General features: G+C 55.1%; 1 protein-coding gene across 1 annotated transcript in view; it reads left to right on the top strand.

Moving 5' to 3' along the window:
* CPAMD8 (C3 and PZP like alpha-2-macroglobulin domain containing 8) overlaps positions 1 to 18,819 on the top strand; it is a 61,013-nt gene that overhangs the window by 29,366 nt on the left and 12,828 nt on the right. The window contains 10 exon segments of the mRNA XM_070416334.1: positions 1,091 to 1,233; positions 4,316 to 4,378; positions 7,252 to 7,483; positions 10,042 to 10,195; positions 10,601 to 10,728; positions 11,529 to 11,580; positions 13,127 to 13,425; positions 13,924 to 14,149; positions 15,920 to 16,096; positions 17,467 to 17,548. Of these exon segments, the coding sequence (XP_070272435.1) occupies positions 1,091 to 1,233; positions 4,316 to 4,378; positions 7,252 to 7,483; positions 10,042 to 10,195; positions 10,601 to 10,728; positions 11,529 to 11,580; positions 13,127 to 13,425; positions 13,924 to 14,149; positions 15,920 to 16,096; positions 17,467 to 17,548 (1,556 nt within the window).

Here is an 18,819-nt window from a genome sequence, read left to right as displayed (position 1 = left end):
AGGTCTGTCAGTCTAGGTCAGGCTGGGAGCCCACCTTACATGCTGATGGTCTCCACTCGAATGCATGTCCCATCGGAAGGTGCTTTTCTTCCCGTTTTAAAAAGGCACCCCCCCCCCCCCCCACACACACACACACCGTTTTTACTATGGAATTTTCCATACATTTGGAAAAGTTGAACAAATTTATAAATACCTGTATACCTACCACCTAGATCTCACAATTAACCTTTCTCTGTAATAGTTTTAAAAATTATCTTAAAAACTACATATATAAAACACATGTAGTATATTTGAACAAATGACTTATCTTGCTATATTAGCTAAAATATATTTATTACATATCTCTCTATACCTATAGACCTATGTTGGAACAAATGAAGTTTCAATTACATGCTTGTTGAATGCCGGGCGATTTGAACCCCTGGGTCCTGGAAGCTTTGGGAATTAGGAGGTGCTGTTTCTGAGTCAGAGTAACTAGGTTTGCATTTCTGTGCACAAAGCAGAGTCAGCCAGACCAGGACGGGGCTTCCCCTCAGTCCAGTTGTTCCAATAATTAGCAGAGTGATGAAGATAATTGTGACAGTCACTGGCCCTTGGTCTGTATCAGGCACTACAATAGTTGATTTTGTGTGTGTGTGTGTGTGTGTGTGTGTGTGTGTGTGTGTGTGAAAGTCACACAACAGGAAATTTAACCATTTTAAAGTGAACAATTCATTGGCCTTTAGTGTATTTGCAATGCGATGCAACCACTGCCTCTATCTAGTACCAAACCATTCCCATCACTCCAAAGGGAAACCTCATCTCCATTAGCAGTCACTCCCCATTTCCCCTTCCCCACCCCTGGCAACCACCAATCTGCTCTCTGTCTCTGGGGAGTTGCCTGTCTGAGCCACAAATGTATTGGCCTCTCCTCTGTTCTGTCCTGGATGGTCACTGGGTGCCATGACCACCTCAGTCCATGTCACCAAGCCTGCTGCAGGCAGGGCCATGACACGGAAGCAATGTTGGGTCAGTGAACTCAGGGTGATGACAACTGTTGGGGACATTACATCCACTTCCCCACTTGGGTCTCTTGTTGTCTGTTGTCTAGGAAACAGGACTGGTGGTGATGACTGACCTGGTGAGCCTGAACCACCGGCAGGATGGTGGCCTATACACCGACGAGGCTGTCCACACCTTCCAACCCCACACAGGGAGCCTGATGGCCGTGGCATCCTCCAGGCAGCCTCCCAGGTAATTGCTGCTGCCTCGAGCAGGGTTTTCTAACTTCACCCTGTTGACATCTAAGGCTGTGGCCAAAAAAGAAAAAGAAAAACTAATAATAAAAAAAAAAGGCTGGGGCCAGATCATTCTTTGTGGTGAGGCTGACCATGCACTGTAGGGTGTTGAGTAGCATCCTGGCCTCCACCCATCTGATGGCCGTAGCATCAATTTCCCCCAGTTGTGACAAGCACAGATGTCTTCAGGCATCACCCATTGTCCTCTTGGGGACAAAAGCACCACTTACCTAGTGGGCTGGGCACTGAGCATTCAGCTCTACCCTTCCCCGTTTTTAGCCACATCCCAGTGCATGGGTTGGGGTTGTAGAGAGGGGAAGGTCCATCAGGAGAGAAGGATCAGGACAGGGAGGGAAGCTGGGGCTTGATCCTCCACCTCTCAGAGACTCTGCTTAGAAAATTCTATTACCCTTTCTCTTTCCCTTGCTTCCTTTTCTTTCTCTTCCTCCTTCCTCTCAAAATCTCTACCTTCTCAAGTTGAAACCAAATAATTACTTTTCAATCTTTCTTATTTTAACTCTAAATGTTTAAGCTTTTTGAAGGCTATGAATTTCCCTTAGAGTACTGCTTTGGCTGCACCTGAATTGTTCTGTACGTGTTTTCATTATAGCTCAGAATATTCCCTTTCTGAGCTGTGAATTGTCCAGAAGTTTTTAAAAATTTCAAGTGATTTTTTAATGTGTTTTGTAAATTTTTTTCAAATGTGAATCATATCCAGTGAGCATGGTCTGTATGATATCCATTGTCTGGTTTTTATTTTGGAGACTGACTATATTGCCAGTGTTTGTAAATGCTCATGTCTATTTGAATATCCTAACCCCTATCATTGGGTATAGGGCTCTCTAGGCATACTTTTGGTCAAGTCTACTGATGGTGATATCCAGATCCTCCATATCCTTACTCATCTTTTGTTTGTTTGTTTGCTAACTTATCAATTACTGAGAGAGAGGCATTCACATATCTTTCTCAGATTTGTGGCTTTGTCCCTGGAGTTATGGAAACCTTTGTTTTACAGGAGGTGATGTTTTCTCTTCTCTCCTATTTCCCCCTTTATCCCTTCCTTTCTGCTCCCCTATTGCCTACCTATTTTTTCTCCCACCCTCTTCATTCCTTTGCTTCTGCCACTAGGTTCTCAATCACGGGTCAGCCAGCCAGCTCGGGAAGGGGAAGGGTGCCCTGAAGACTTTGCCTCCCCACTCTCTGGGTTTAAGGGCATATGAGCTGAGACAGGGGAGGCAAGCCTTGGATGTCCTCTTCCCACCTCTTCCTCTGAGAGAGGGCACACAGCCAAAGGGGGCCAGGAATGGGGTGATGTAGTCAGCAGTCCCTCAGCATCTGGGTCTCTCTGGAGACCCTGAGGATGGGCCCCAGGCTCCTCAGCCCTTTTTCTGAACCAGAAATGGACCAGAGGGCCTTCCACCCGGGTGGGCCTACCCATGAAAGCCCTCTTCACCTTTCAAGCTTTCTCTGCCTAAACTGATGCACCAGCCCCCTCTGCAGTGGCTCCTGGGTGCCTGGGTCCCCTGGGTTCTTCCTGCCTGGGCCACTCATTTAGCAGGAGTAGGGCAGGCCCACAGGATCTTAGCTTCCAAATTCCAAATCAGGCTCCTCCTGTGGTCATTTGGATGCACACAGAGGCATTTCTGGGATGTGGTTTGGGTGAGGGAGGCGAGTACCTGCCCCTCAGGCTCCACCAGTCAGCCACTGCCCCAGGGGCCTCGAGAGCTTGGCCTGGAAGCAGCCTTCTGAATCCCAAACCACAAAAGGGTAACTGTAAATCCCAATGCAAAAGGCACAGGAAATGCCTTAAAAAGCAGGTGTTCTGTGCCTTTTTGTAATTGGATAACATTCTTTTTTTAAAAAAAAATTGATTTCAGAGAGGAAGGGAGAGGAAGAGAGAGAGAAACATCAATGATGAGAGAGAATCATTGATCAGCTGCCTCCTGCACACCCCCGCTGGGGATGGAGCCGCAACCCAGGCATATGCCCTTGACCAGAATCAAACCCACGACCCTTCAGTCTGCAGGCTGATGCTCTATCCACTGAGCCAAGCCGGCTACGGCAACATTCTTAATCCGAGGACAAGATGTTTTTTTAACCATGTGCCTGTGGTTAAAATTTTTTCAAACAGTATGAAAGGTTATACAGTGAAGCAGAAGTCTCCCATCTCCAGAGTCTCTTATTCCCTTCTTAGAGACAACCATGGCCGATAATTTTTTTAGATACCCTTCTAGAATTTTTGGTGCATATATAAGGATTTTTAAAAAAACATAAATGGGAGAAGACTATAATACTGTTGGTACCTCCCCTTTTTAAGTCAACAACAAGTCTTGGAGACAGTCCCTATCAGTCCATACGATATATGCTTATCTCCCTCTTTTTCACGGACATATATAATGTTCTGCTGTATGGATGTGGTGTCATGTGATTAACTAGCCCCCTGCTGATGGAGATCCCAGCTGTTTGCTAATTCTCACAGGGCTGCCAGGAACTGCTCCATCTTGTCTGTCTGGCACAGGTGTTTGTGGGTATTTCCAGGGTGCATTCCCAGGAGAGGTATAGCAGGTTGAAAGAATGTGACCATTTTTTAATTCTGAGCCGTTTTGCTAAATTTCGAGTTGGGCTTCTCGTTATTTTTAAGTGAAGGTTCAGCCCCCAGAGAAGGTGGACTGTGAGGCTTCTGAGGATGACCGAGGAGGAAAGGCGCTCTGAGGAAGTGGGAGTGGTTGGGGGGGCGGGGGCGGGGGAGAAGAGCTCCATGTGATGCTGCAGAAAAACAGGGCAAGCCCAAGGGGAGGGTCTGGGGTCGTCCCTGCGGCCCTGCTTACCTTCTAAATGCAGAATTGAAGCGCTCTCATTTTAAGGTGACTCTGCCAAGCCTTTGGTGCCTCACTTCTAGCCCTAATCAAGTAGAACGTTAGCCCTGCTGAGTCAGAGAATTAACCTGTTACGTCCTAATGGAGTAGAATGCTAACCGTCCAGGTAACAGAATGAAGTTATGACCATGAAACTTTAATTACTTCTTTTTTCCCCCATAGAGCAGAGAAGAGGAGACGGACCTTCTTCCCGGAAACCTGGATTTGGCACTGTCTCAACATCAGGTACAGGAAGACTCCCTTCCTTCGCCGTCTCTGTGGGCCGCGCCGAGGCATTCACATAAGTCCAGGGGGTTCCCAGGGGGTTCGCCTGCAGCTCGCTCGACACCCACATCTGAGTGAGACCTGGGGCATCTTTTTCTAACACATAAAACCCAAAGCCATGCCCTGGCTGGTTTGGCTCAGTGGATAGAGCGTCGGCCTGCGGACTCAAGGGTCCCAGGTTCGGTTCCGGCCAAGGGCATGTACCTTGGTTGCGGGCACATCCCCAGTGGGGGGTGTGCAGGAGGCAGCTGATCGATGTTTCTCTCTCATCGATGTTTCTAATTCTCTATCCCTCTCCCTTCCGCTCTGTAAAAAATCAATCAAATATATATAAAAAACAAAACAAAAATACCCAAAGCCATGAAGTCAGCCCTGAATCCTGCTGCAGCCTCTGACATCTGCCCATGACATTTATAAAATGTAAGGGCTCTGTGCCTCTCACCGCTCCCTCTTGGGGTAATTCTATCCGCCCTGTTTGCATAACGAGCTCATTAAAACGATTACAGTTCCCTGGAACATGAACTCAACCCCACCTACCTCCGCCTCCTCACTCCTCAGGGGACTCGGACTCCTGCCCAAAAAACAGGCTGCTTTTCTCAGCACATTTCCTTCCCACCGTTTCCTCCTTTTAGTTCTTGAAGCAGCAGTGCCCTGGCAAATTCCTGCCGGATGCCATCGGCTTTTTTCTTGCAATGCTCAGTATGAGACCCCAATGGCACTAGCAGAAGGTAGTGGTGGCCTGAAAGTTCAGACCCCCAGGCTATCGGGGGGCCGCCTCCTGAGCCAGGTCCCCCTTCTAGGCACAAGGTGGCACCAGGCACATGGCATGCGCTCCGTGCAGAACCGAGCTCGCCGCTGGGGTTCCCCGGGCTGCTTCCACTGATGTGTGTGTGCCCATTGTGGGAAGGCTTAACTCCTGGTCAGAATAGATCAGATGATTGCATTTTGCTCTGGGAACCCAGACTTTAAGATGCACTGTCTGGCCATCATCATTCAGTTATGTACCTGCTTTCTGGGTGCTAGGTGATGTTTTTGATGCCGGGAATGGTACCAAGACAAGGGGTGATGTGGTACCAGTCCTGGCACCAATCCTACCGAAGCTTCACGTTCTCATGACGGGCTGGGCACGGGGCTCCAGAGGCGGAAGAGGAGCCCTTTGGAGAAGCTGGAGAGGCGCCCAGAGCAGGTGGAGCCCGAGCTGAGTCCCACAAGACGGACAAACAAGAAAGGGAAGGTGTCCAGGTGGCAGGACCAGCACGGACAAGAGCTGGGGGCGGGGAGGGGTGGTGGGTTTCCACAGGTTGGAGTGAGCTGGGAGGGCCTAGGGGAGGGGGTGTGGGGGTGAAGGCGGCATGGGCTGTACTGGGGAATGTGGAGAGCCACACAGGGTTGCAACCAGGGATTTGAGACTTGAGATTTGGGTGCTCCCTCCCCCTCTGTTGGCTGTGACCATACGAAGCCATGAAAGTTCTGCCAGCTGGGAAGAGGCTGGGCTTGAGCGTGTGACCCTCACAGAAGGGACGATAGGTTCGCAGGCACTGCGGGGCCTGACGGGCAGTGTGGTCTCTGCAAGCTGCAGCCTGGGGTGTCTGGCTGCCCCGCGAGGCCCACCTGGGTCAGGCTCCGGAAGTGGACAGAGGTGGACGGGCAGGTGAGGAGCAGCAGCCTGGCTCCCTGCCAGCCCAGGTGCGGTTCCGGCTTCCGTTCTCAGGCTTCTCCTCGGGTTAAAGGTTTTATTTTCCAACGAGCTCTTTTGCACCAGATGCCAAGGCAAATCGCCAAAGGACATCCTGGAACTGCAAAGGACACAATAGGGTTTGTCCCCAGAGCCATCCTAGAGCGATCAGCGTGCCCCTGGCGGGGGCAGGGAAGATCTGGCCTGGGTTTGAGCAGTGCTGTCCGATATGTAATTTCAAACCTCCTAGTGCCATGTCAGAGGGGTAAACAGAAACAGGTGGCGTTCGTTTGAATTACGTATTTTACATATGCCCCAAATGTTGTTGTGTCATGTGATCAATTTTAAAATTGTTGGTAAGGCTTTTTATGTTCTTTCTTTCCTTTGGGGGGTTACTGTATCAGTTTCCTGGGTCTGCGGTAACACATGATCACACGCCGGGGGCTTAAAACAATAGAAATTTATTCTCTCACGGTCTGAAGGCCAGAAGTCGGAGAGCAAGGCTTCGGCAGGGCTGAGCTCCCTCCGGAGGTTCTGGGGGAGGATCCTTCACTGTCTCTTCCAGCTTCTGGGGCTCTAGGTGTCCTTGGCTCGGCCACATCACCCCAGTGTCTGCCTGTCTCCCCCTGGCCCTCTGCCCGTGTCTGCCTTGTCTCCCCATGGCCTTTCCCCTCTGTATCAGAATTTCCTTCTTATAAGGACGCCTGCTATTGGGTTAGGGACCACTTACCCCAGCATGACCTCATGTTAACAGCTGCAAAGACCTGTTTCCGAATAAGGCCACATTCACAGGTACAGGGGTCAGGATGTGCACACACCTTTCTGGGACTCACAGCATGCCCTAAGAGACTGGTCCCCTCTTCCCCCCTAAACTGGGCCGAGCATGAACTGCTAAAGTTTGTACCTCTGAACCCGTAATTTGGGGGCCTGTGTCCCTATGGGCTCTCGTCCTGAGAGCCATTCAGATTTCTGATCACAGCGAGTCGGGGCAGAGGGCGGCCCTCTGCTGTCACACGCTCGTGGTGTCTTAAATGGTTCTCCCCCAGCTGCAGGGGGTACCTCCCTGGGCTTGTGCCGTGTGGCTCGAGTCATCTGTCCCCGCCTCGCCGCTGCAGCCTGGCCCCGGAGAAGGGCCCACAGGTTGTTCGTCTTTCCGCAGCGACCCGTCTGGCGAGGAGACGTTCCGTGTGCAGGTCCCCGACTCCATCACCAGCTGGGTGGGCGAGGCTGTGGGTCTGTCCTCGGCGTGGGGCCTGGGCATCGCCACGCCCTCCTTGCTGAAGACCTTCAAGCCCTTCTTTGTGGACTTCACGCTGCCCCCCCAGGTGGTCCGGGGGGAGCAGGTCAAGATCCCGCTCAGCATCTACAACTACATGGGTACCTGCGCTGAGGTACTGAGCCCGCCTCCCACAGCACTTCCTGTTGCGGGGGCAGCACCCATGATATCAGGAAGCGGGAGGGTGGGGTCGACCGGAGGGGGATGTTGGAGGGGGCACAGCATCTTTGCTATCAGGGAAGCAGGGGAGAGATGGGGTCATCCTGGGGAGGCCGTGGGGTGAGCATCTGGGATATCGGGGAGGTATGGGAAGCGGGGCCATCCTGGGGCCGTGGGAATAGCATCTGGGATATTGGGGACACAGGGTGGGGACTGCGGGGAGAGCATCTGTGTTGTCGAGGAGGCAGAGGCAGGATGGGATCGGCCTCTGATTCACCAGCCATGGAAGCTGGGCGGGGCCGGATGGGAATGTGTGTCTGGCGGAGGGGTGTGGGGGTGCAGATGCCACGGAGCCACCTGGTCTGACTCCAGGCCTACGTGGTCCTCTGTAAAGGGCCTGAGCGTACATAGTGGTCTCTGTCCCAGCTGTGGTAGCAGGAATGCCATCATATGTACATAAACAGGCGCAGCTGCAGCATCAACCTTTATTTCTGGACTGAAATGCATACACCCGTCGGGGGTGGGGGGTGGTGTGCAGTGGGGGCCACAGCTCCCTCTCGGAGGAAATGGAAAAGGCTTCTGTATCAGTTTCTTTAGCAGCCGTGACAAAGTAGCACAAACCGGGTGGCTTAAGCCAATAGAACTTTATCCTCTCACAGTTCCGGAGGCCAGAGTCCAAGGTCGAGGTGTGGGCAGAGTGGGCGCGTTCTAGAGCAGCGGTTCTCAACCTGTGGGTCGCGACCCCTTTGGGGGTCGAACAACCCTTTCACAGGGGTCGCCTAAGACCATCCTGCATATCAGATATTTACATTACGATTCATAACAGTAGCAACATTACAGTTATGAAGTAGCAACGACAATAATTTTATGGTTGGGTCACACCATGAGGAACTGTATTTAAAGGGCCAGAAGGTTGAGAACCGCTGTGCTAGAGGCTCTGAGGGACAGTGTCGCCTGGCTCTCCTGGCCTCTGGTGGCTGCCGCAGCCCTTGTGTTCCTCTTGCTTGTGGCCACGTCGCTCCCATCTCTGCCCCTGTCTTCACGTGGCCACCTTCCCGCTGTGAATGTCTGTGTCCAAATGCTATAAGGAAGGCCCCCAGTCATGTTGGATTAGGGTCTCATTGTAATTTGATGACCCTATTTCCAACTAAGGTCACGTTTACAGGTAGTGGGGGTTAGAGCTTCAACATATCTTTTTGGGGGACACAGTTCAACCTATAGCAGCTCCCCTGGAGGAGGCTGACCTTGGAGGCTGGGGGATTTCAGAACCTGGTGACAGGGAAGGACAGCAGGTGAGGTGGAGGGACCCTGGAGGGCCAAGATCTGGTAGGGGTACAGTGGGGAAGGGATGTTTGGAGGGGCTCTGATTTGGTGCAGCTTGAGGAGGCCAGGGGCACCCATCCTCCCTGACCTTGTCATCTTTGAGCCCCGTCTCAGCCTGGATGCCAGCTGGAGGGTGAGAGGAAGGGAGGCGAGGAGGGCTCCCCATGGTTAGAGGCAGCTCTTGGGGGCAGCGATTGTAAACTGGGGCCGGGGCGGAGCGGTAAGCGGGGCACAGGGTCAGGGGTCCAGCTCGGTGTCAGCCTCACCCTGGCCAGCTGGGCGCTAGGGACACGGCTGGCCTTCTCCAGGCCCCGCCCAGGTGCACAGTGTCCCCCCAGGCTTCTGGCTGATTTCACACGGAGAACAGAAGATGTGAGCTGTGGCCCCAAACCAGAGACACTGTGGAAACCAAGAGACGTTACTCCTCCCAAACAGATCCCTGGCTTTTCCTGAAAAATGAGGACATCTGTCGCGGGAGGGGTTGGAATTTGTGAGCTGAAGGGCGCCGAAGCTGCTGGGGGTTGGGCCGTGGTCTCAACACACCTGTGCCTCCGTTTCCTCAGAGGCCCCTCTGGGCTTTCGCTTGGCTAAACTGCCAGCCATTCTGCCTCAGTTTTCCTGTCTATAAACTGGGTGTGCGAGTTCAGCCGGGTCCCGCTCACTCCCACAGGCTCAGTGGTTCGCTCAGTTCTGTTTCTTTAGCTCCTCGAAGGGCACCTGCACCCACGAGGTACTTCATATCTGCTGGCCGGACAAGCCGATGTGGAGCAAAGAGCCTGTCCTAGATTTGGGTTATAGAGACACATGGTGCACACGCATGCGCACGCAGAGCTGTTAGGATGCTGTGGACCTCGGTGGTTGGAGAGTCTCAGAGGCTGCTCTGTGGGGCCTGCACGGGGGGGGGGGGGGGGGGGGGGCGGCTCGTCACTCGATGCCCCGGTGGCTGTGGAGAGGTGGCCCTCGAACTGGTCTTGGTCTGAGGGGGAACTAGACCTGGGGGATGTGGGGAGCTGAGGGGGAAGGGGGCTCCCAGCAGGACACTGCGAGTACTGGTTCTGGCTAGAACTGGAAAGGGGGCTTCCAAGGAGGGCACGGCTTTTGGGGAGGGCTGGCAGGCTGACGGTGGCGGCGGGTGGTGGGGTGTGCTGGGGGTCGCACAGACTCCGGGCACCATGAGCCCACCCCCTGCAGGTGTATGTGCAGATCTCCGTTCCCAAGGGCACCCGGTTTGTCGGGCATCCCGGCAAACGTCATCTGACCAAGAAGCTGTGCGTGGCCTCTGGGGAGACGGAGCCCATCTGGGTGGTCCTGTCCTTCAGCGACCTGGGGCTCAGCAACATCACAGGTGAGGGCCCTGCTCTTTGGGCACCCCCTCCAGGCCGCCAAGGGGCCCAGGCCCTGCCCATAGGCATGGGCTAGGTGCGGGGGCGGGGAGCAGGTGCGGGGAGGGCCCTCTTGAGGGGCAGGACAGCAGCTGGGGAGGCAGGCCAGAGGGAATGGTCAGGACACGGGGGAGGCGGCCCCTGAGGGTAGGGCTTGAGGCCTTACCTGCTAGAGCCGGGTTCTTAAGGCGCCAAACCAATGTAGCACACGTGTGCACACATGCATGTACAAACACACGCATGCACACAAACGCACGTATGCACAGACACACATGTGCCCCCACACACATACATGTGCATGTATGCTACAAGGGGGGAAGGACAGCTCCCTGCTCTGAGAGCAGCACTGAGCACTCAGATCTCTGCAGCCAAAGTCCTGGCTTACGGAGAAACAAGCTGCTGCCGGGACGGGAAGCCCAGCAAACAGGCCGAGGAGAGCTACGCCGACAGGGTCCCCGCCGGGAGGGACCACATCCGGCGCAGCGTGATCGTGGAGGTGAGCCCACGCCCTCGCCCAGGGCACCGGGTCAGGGCTCGGCTCCCTAGGAACTCCCTGGTTTCTTTCAGCAGGGCCCTGGGGGCCTGGACAGGTGAGGGGCCCCTCGCCAGAAGGCTGCAGCATCGGGCCCCTCTCCGCGGCGCAGAGCAGGCTGTGGCGAATCAGCCTGGGATTCTCTAGGGAAGCGTGGCCCCAACTTACTAGTTTTGTGGAATAAAAGCGGTGCTGAGAGTTGAGAGGCCCACCGGGCTGTGCTGGTCACACTGAACTCTGAGGGGCATGTTGTTGGGTTCAGTTCTGGGTGCCTCCTTTCACGCTGTCTCCCGCTACATGGGAGCTGTGTGGGAAGGGGCAGAGGGGGAGCACGGGTGGGAGAGACAGGAGACAAGGGGTGCTTGGACAGACAGTGGGAAGGGGAACCTGTGCTTGGCAGACGCAGGCCTCCCCTTCTGGGGCCTTAGGTCACGGCAGCCTTCACGGCATAGTGCTCCCCACCCCGAGAGGGACGCTGGGCTGGCAGCCGGTGGAAGAGGGTGGCCAGGAGGGCCAGTGGGGGTGTGGGGAGCATGACAAGTCCAGGATTGGTTGGTGAGTTTGTTTGACTAGAGCCCAGGGAAGGGGGCGGGAGCCTCAGTTTCCCCACCTGCGCCTGGGAGGTGGACAGCCCAGTCCTTGTCTGTGTGCCTGTGAGGTTGGCATCACCCTGCAGTGTCCAGAGCTGGAGCCGCTGCCCTGGGAGGGCACTGCACCCTCTCCTGACTGCCACCCAACAGTGTTTCCCCATTTCTCTGTTTCAGCCCGAAGGAGCTCCCCGCACGTACACCTACAGTGCTTTCTTCTGTCCCAACGGTGAGTCCCCGGGCCCACCCCGCTGAGGACTTTGGCCCTTACCCCTGCAGTGTTGCAGCTCTCCAGCTGCTAAGTAGACAGCCCCCTCCCTGGGGGCTGAGGACCCAGCAGCAGAGAACTGAGATGTTCTGTCTGGGGACAACCATAAACCAGAGTGAGGGCTGGGCACCTGCCGCACAGGAAGTGAATGTACGCAATTGCAGGCTGTCGATGCCAACGAGAAAAGTGGCTGTGGGCAGGAGTAGAGCCCCGGGTCCAGGGAAGGGGTGTTAGAGTGGCACTGAGGAATTAGGGAGACCCAGACCTTGGCGCAGCAGAGGAGGACATGGGAAATTAAAGTGAGTTCCAGAAGGTGGGGGTCTGGGTCTACCTTGACGCCCCTTAAATTAGCATTATGCCTGGTTAGAGCGCCATCCCGATATGCCAAGGTTGTGGGTTCAATCCCTTGTCAGAGCATGTACAAGAATCAACCAATGAATGTATAAATAAGTGAAACAACAAGTAAGTTTCTCTCTCTCTCTAACCCACTGAGCTACTGGCCAGGGCTCTAGCACCATTTCTTGAAAAGACTTTTCTTTCTCTGTGGGATTGCCTTCACAGCTTTGTTGAAAGTCAGTTGTTCAGACGTGTGTGTGTCTATTTCTGGACTCCCTGTTCTGTTCCATTGAGGATTTGTCTATGTTGACAGCAAAGCTACACTCTTGTGATTCCTGTAGCTTTATTTTATTTTTTTGAGAATTAAAAAAAATATATATATTTTTGCCCTAGCTGGTTTGGCTCAGTGGATAGAGCGTCAGTCTGTGGACTGAAGGGTCCCGGGTTCGATTCCAGTCAAGGGCACATGCCCGGGTTGCGGGATCGATCCCCAGTGGGGGGTGTGCAGGAGGCGTATTTTTTTTTTATTGATTTCAGAGAGGAAGGGAGAAAGAGAATCGTCGATGATGAGAGAGAATCATTGATCGGCCGCCTCCTGCATGCCCCCTACTGGGTGGCGGGGGGATTGCAACCCAGGCATGTGCCCTGACTGGGAATCAAACCATGACTTCCTGGTTCAGAGGGCGATGGTCGACCACTGAGCCACACCAGCCGGGCTATTCCTGTAGCTTTAGAGTCTCAGTGTCGTATGGGGTGAGTCCTCCAACTCGATTCTTTCTTATTAAAGTTGTTTTGCTTCTTCTAGGTCTTGCATTTCCATGTAGAATCAGCTTTGCAATTTCTCCAAAGACCCTGCTGGGGTTTTGTTGGGATGATATCACATCTGTAGATTAGTATCTCGAAATATTGTCTTCAGACCCACGAACATACCTGGCTCCCCACTGACTTGGGTCTTCCTTAGTTTCAGCAGCATTTCCAGTTCCCAGGGCACAGGTCTTGTGCATCTTTTGCAGGAAGTATTCCTGAGAGCACTTCTTCTTTCCTGTGCTGTTGGCCGAGCCACAGTGAGACCCACTCCCCATTGTCCCAATTCTCGGCTCCAGGAGCAGGCACAGGGAGGCGGGGGCCTTCAGGCGACCCACAATGCCCCCTCTTCCTTTCCTCCATCCAGAGAGAGTTCATATCTCCACGCCCAACAAGTACGAGTTCCAGTACGTGCGGCGGCCCCAGCGCCTCACTCGTTTCGACCTGGCCGTGCGAGCCCACAACGACGCCCGCGTGGCCTTGTCCCCCGGGCCCCAAGACGCCGCGGGGATGGTTGAGATCGTCCTGGGGGGACACCAGAACACCAGGTCCTGGATCTCCACCAGCAAGATGGGCGAGCCCGTGGCCGGCACACACACGGCCAAGATCCTCTCCTGGGATGAGTTCCGAACGTTTTGGATCAGCTGGCACGGCGGGCTCATCCAGGCACGGCTGGGCTGGCCTGGCTGGGCATGGGAACCGCGTGGTTCTTTGACCTGTACTGCTTCCCGCTCTGTGTGTGGCTCTGAGGAGGGCTGGGGAGGAGGGAGGGTGGACACAGGGCGGCACCTCGAGTTTCTCACAGTCTTCCTGGAGTTGTGGTAAGAGCTACGGCAGAGGAAGCGCCTGGGGAACTGGGAGCTGAGCGGTGGTGGGTGGTTAGGGAGAAAGAAAGTGGATGTGAACAGGTCCAAAAGGGGCTCAGGGTACTTTCTGATCCAAGGAGGGGGGCCATAGGAAAAGAACAGCTAACACAGCTTCCTAGAGGAGGGACATAGGCCACTGGGCCAACCAGGGTGAAGGATGTTCCTGGCAGAGGGAACAGCACGTGCAAAGGCCCAGAGGTTCCAGGGAGCCTGGTCACTTCAGAACCTGTGGATGCCATGCTTGTGTCTCTGTTGGCCATTCAATGGATAGGATAACCTCTTGGCCTCTTTCTTGCAGGTTGGGTATGGTCCAGAGCCATCCAACGAGTCTGTCATCATGACCTGGACCCTCCCCAAGGCCCCAGACATCCAGTTCATTGGCTTCTCCACCGGCTGGGGCTCCATGGGCGAGTTCCGCCTCTGGAGGAAGATGGAGGTGGATGAGAGCTACAGCGAGGCCTTCACCCTGGGGGTCCCACACAGCGCCATCCCTGGCTCGGAGCGGGCGGCCGCTTCCCTCATAGGTGTGTCTGCTCCGCAGCCTGGCTCGGGAGGATGGGGCAGGAGCCCAGAGGGCCAGGTGGCTACTTCAGGCTCAGGTCACACTGGGCTCTGCTGGGAACCTGCGCCCCTGGGGCCTCCAGCCACACCCCCACTCTCACCTGACAAGTAGTTTCTAGTGCCTTCTCCATGCTGGGCTCTGGGGACAGTCCCAGAGGTGATCCCAACCCTACCCTTGAGGAGCTCCTTGTCTGGCCGAGAAGGCAGGTCCAACCTACCCGGTCCAAGCCCTGTGTGGGGTGACCCCAAGGGGCAGGCCATAAACTCCAGGGGCAGTGGAGCTGGGGCGATGTGCAAAGAAGGCCAAACAGCCAGGTGAAACCAGGCAGGTACAGGGAGGAGAGTGGGGGTCGTGGTGAGGGGGGTTGTTGGCATCTAGAACGTTGGCTGAACAGGGGCAAGAGGCTGTGACCGGAGTCTCTAGGGCTGTGGCTTGTCTTCTGTAGCTCAGGCATGGGAGTGGGAAGTAGGCACTGTGTGATCCATCTAATGTTGGGAGCTGGAAGGGTGGGGAGAGGGGGAGAGGCCAGTTGGGGGCAGACAGACCTGACTGAGGGGGTCTTAGGTCTCTGACATCAGAGAGTGGAAGCCCTGGGGCTCAGGGAGGTTGGTGGTTGTGGCTGGATCAGAAGGTATTGGAGTTGATGATTTCTGAAGTACAAGGTTAAGTTAGAGGTGGCTGGGAGGGTTAGTGGCCCAAATGGAGGTGAAGGGCGTAGGTGAGGAGGCACGTGGGCCGAGGTGGAGAGGAGGGGAAGCTGGCCCCGCGTGCCAGTGCCTTCGCACAAGAGGGCAGAGGGCAGAGAAGAAGTGCTGAAGGGATGAGAATAAGGACTAGAAATAAAAGAAAAATAATTTAAAATGCACCAACAAAGCCACACATGTATGGAAACTTTTATTAACAATACGGCCCTGGCCGTGTAGCACAGTTGGTTAGAGCAGGATCCCCATAAGCCAGGGTTGTGGGTTCCATCAGTCAGGGCACATACAAGAATCAACCAATGGCCCAGCTGGTGTGGCTCAGTGGTTGAGCGTTGACCTATGAACCAGGAGGTCACAGTTCAATCCCGGTCAGGGCACATACCTGGGTTGCAGGCTCGATCCCCAATAGAGGAGTGCAGCAGGCAGCCGATCAATGATTCTCTCTCATCATTGATGTTTCTATCTCTCTTCCTCTCTCTGAAATCAATAAAAGCATATTTAAAAAAAGAATCAACAAATAAATACATATATCAGTGGAAAAATAAATTGATTTTCTCTTGCTCTCCTTTCCTCTCTCTCTCTAAAATCAATTTTTAAAAATCACCTTTTTTATTAAAAGTCAGAAAAATATTTAGAGTGATTTAGAATTCTAAATGGCTGTATTGATGCATTATTATTTGTGAGGTGCAGCAAAATCATACTTTGAGGGAAATTCATAGCCTTGAATGTACCTGTTTTAAAAACCAGAAAGCAAAAAGCATTTAGTGTAATGAAAAGGCAGAGAAAGAACACCTGAGTTCAAGCTAAGGAACACAGGGAGGTGTGTATGAGGTGGCCAGCAGAGCTGGTAGGTCAGGTGGGCTGACTGGACAGGGTGCAGTCCAGTTTCAAATGGCAGCACTAGCATTCGGAGGTGGGGGTGGCCACTGTTAGGCCACAGGTGGGCTCCCATCTCTGCAAAGCTGCCCCAAAGACAGCGAGGACCCTGGCAAGGCCGGCCCCCAGCCCAGCTCTCCTTTCCTGCTCCCCAGGAGACGTCATGGGGCCCACCCTGAGCCACCTCAGCAGCCTCCTGCGGCTGCCCTCTGGCTGTGGAGAGCAAAACATGATCCACTTTGCCCCCAACGTCTTTGTCCTGAAGTATCTTCAGAAAACCCGGCAGCTCAGCCCCGAAGTGGAGAGGGAGACCACTGATCACCTGGTACAAGGTACTGGGGGAACTGCCGAGGTTGAGGGTGTGGGGAGGAAGGCAGCCATGACTGCAGGGGTGGCCCGAACGCCAGGCACAGTAGATGGGGGGAGGGGAGGAAGTGGCTGAGTGAGGCCCCTCCGGTGACCTGATCGGCCACTGTCAGCAGGAGCTGGGGCCACACCTGTGAGGACAAGGCTCTGAGTGCTGGTAGTCAGCCAGGGGAAAGAACAGCATCTTTTAAAAATGTAGATTTTTTTTTAACCAACAAGAGCAATATAATCTATACTAATAAAAGGGTAATATGCTAATTAGACTGGGTAGACTGGACGTCTTCCAGACGTCCATCCAGACAAAGCCACAGTGGCTGGGGCTGAGGCAGTTAGGGGTGATCTGGCTGGCAGGGGAGAGCAGGTAGGGGGTGATCTGGCAGGCAGGCAGAATGGTTAGGGGCAATCAGGCGGGCAGGCAGGTGAGCAGTTAGGATCAGGCCTAAACCGGCAGTTGGAGATCCCCTGAGGGGTCCTGGATTGAAGAGGGTGCAGGCCGGGCTGAGGGACCCCTCCTGTGCACGAATTTCATGCACCGGACCTCTAGTAATATTATAAAAAAACATTTAGAATAGAAAAAGTCCTATAAAATATCGGAGTTGGACCTGGGTTCACTTTCCTGCCCTGAGTAACACAGATTAGTTTTCTGCTCTTGGCACTCTGACCAGGGCATCCACAGCGTGTGCCTGCCTGCACCGTGTGTGTGTGTGTGTGTGTGTGTGTGTGTGTGTGTGTGTGTGAGAGAGAGAGAGAGAGAGAGAGAGAGAGAGTCGCTCCCTGAGCTGGGGGACGCGGGGTCCTTTCACCTCCCGTTGCTGTGTAGAGGGACCACGATGTGCGTGTTGATGGGCATGGGGCAGTCTCCAGCTCGGGACTTTTAGATGGTGCTGCACACATGGTCCCATTCCTGGGCTGGGTAAAGACACGCGGAAGATCGCTGGAGTGGAATTGCTGAGTCTCATGATCTGTTCAGTTTGTAATCGCTTGCAGGGCTTGCACTGCCCATGCCCCCTGCTGGCCTCGCAATAAGACCTGATGCCCAGCTTGGAGGCCCCCGTAGTTGCCTGACTTCCCTCCCTCCCTCCCTCCCTCCTGTCCCCATCACTCTCCTGCTCTGGTCACTGTGGCGCCTCCATCGGGCAGGCGGAACAGTCCCCACTCCTGGGGACAGAGGGCGTCACCCCGAGATGGTGCATATTGGCCAGCCCTGCTGTCACCGGGCAGTTTCAAGGATCCCCAATGTGGCTGTGGCATGGTTTGTGGCTCCCAGGGTGGGACATGGGCCGGCCCGGGCCAGGCCATTCAGCAGAGGATGCCGTCACCTCTGCTCTCCCCACAGGCTACCAGCGGCAGCTCACCTATAAGCACCGGGATGGCGCCTACAGTGCTTTCGGGGAGCGGGACGCCTCAGGGAGCATGTGGTGAGTCCCATGCCCGGCGCTGCCACAGGGGGCCTCGTCCAGCACGGCGAGGCCAGGACTCGGGGCCTGACCCCAGGGTGACAACGAGCTTGCTTGGCAAGTGGAGACTCTGCCTGGCCCTGGGTGCGGTGGGGGTGGTGGGAGCTACTGTTACTCTTTTTGCTGCTGTGGCTGCAGCCCCTGGGACCCGGAGCCCCTGGGACCTGGAACCCCCGGTTCTCTGGCCTCCTGGGAACAGGTCTGGGCGCTCTGGGCCTCCTTCGGGCCCCCTGGACCTGAGGATGGGGACCCCGAGCAGGAAGGGATGCTGGAGAGGTCTGGGTCAGGTGCTCGGGAGGAGTGGCCTGGCATCCGGTTTCCCTGGCAAGGGGCTCCCTCTGACTTTTGGAGTGACCAGGGCAGGCCCAGTGGGGGGCTGGGCAGACCCGGGTCTTGTTCCCTGGGATCCTCGGACCATGACAGTCTGTGGATTTGCCCCAGCCACTTTGGGGCTTACAGAGACTGTAGGGCACCCCCAACTGTCCCCAGGGGCCCTCCTCCGAAAGCACCAGCCTGGTGGCACCTGCAGCAGCCCTGGGTGTGGAGATGCCCTGTCCTTAAGCCGACAGCGTCCACTGCACAACCGCGGTGCCTAGGCCCGGGGCAATGGGACACGCCTGGCTGAGCCCTGCGGTGACGGAGTCGCCCACGTGGCTCCAGAGGGGCCCACACTTGGTGACCTGCCCAGTCTCCCATCCCCCAGCAGCCTGTCTACTGTCCCAGTTCTGGTCCCAGGGCCCTGTCTTGCTGAAAGCCCTTGATGCACAGCCACGGTAACACCGCCCCCGGGTGGCCAGAGCCATTGACTCCTTCTTCAGAAGCTGGCCAAGCCCCAGCAGCCCCCAGGGGCCTCTGCTGTTCAGAAACAGTGAGCTGTGACTCATCACACACCTTCCCCTGTGGACACGCACACAGTGAGCAAGGCCAGGTCCACTGTGGTTGCGACGTGACACTCAGAGGCCTCTCCCTCCCCCTCCCCTGTGAAGAGCCCTTTAGGGTGAGGCTACAGGAAGCACAGGCAGCGGCAGCAGCATCCACCTGCAGCTGGGAAAACGGGGCTGTGTCTCTTGTGAACTGTGTGCCCTTAGACCAGGTGCCCAACCTCTCTGAGCCTGTTTCCTCACTCTACATCCAGGACCGGGATCCAAGAAACAGTGGGATAGGATGTGGGCGTGCTCAGCACAGAGCCGGGTATCCATCGGGACGGACAATCTCTTAGTGCTTCTCCCTAA

The sequence above is a fragment of the Myotis yumanensis genome, unplaced genomic scaffold (genome assembly GCF_028538775.1).
Source record: "Myotis yumanensis isolate MYYU_CA2020_CCGP unplaced genomic scaffold, mMyoYum1.0.hap1 SCAF_5, whole genome shotgun sequence".
Lineage (NCBI taxonomy): Eukaryota > Metazoa > Chordata > Mammalia > Chiroptera > Vespertilionidae > Myotis > Myotis yumanensis.
This window is presented reverse-complemented; position numbering and strand designations above follow the sequence as displayed.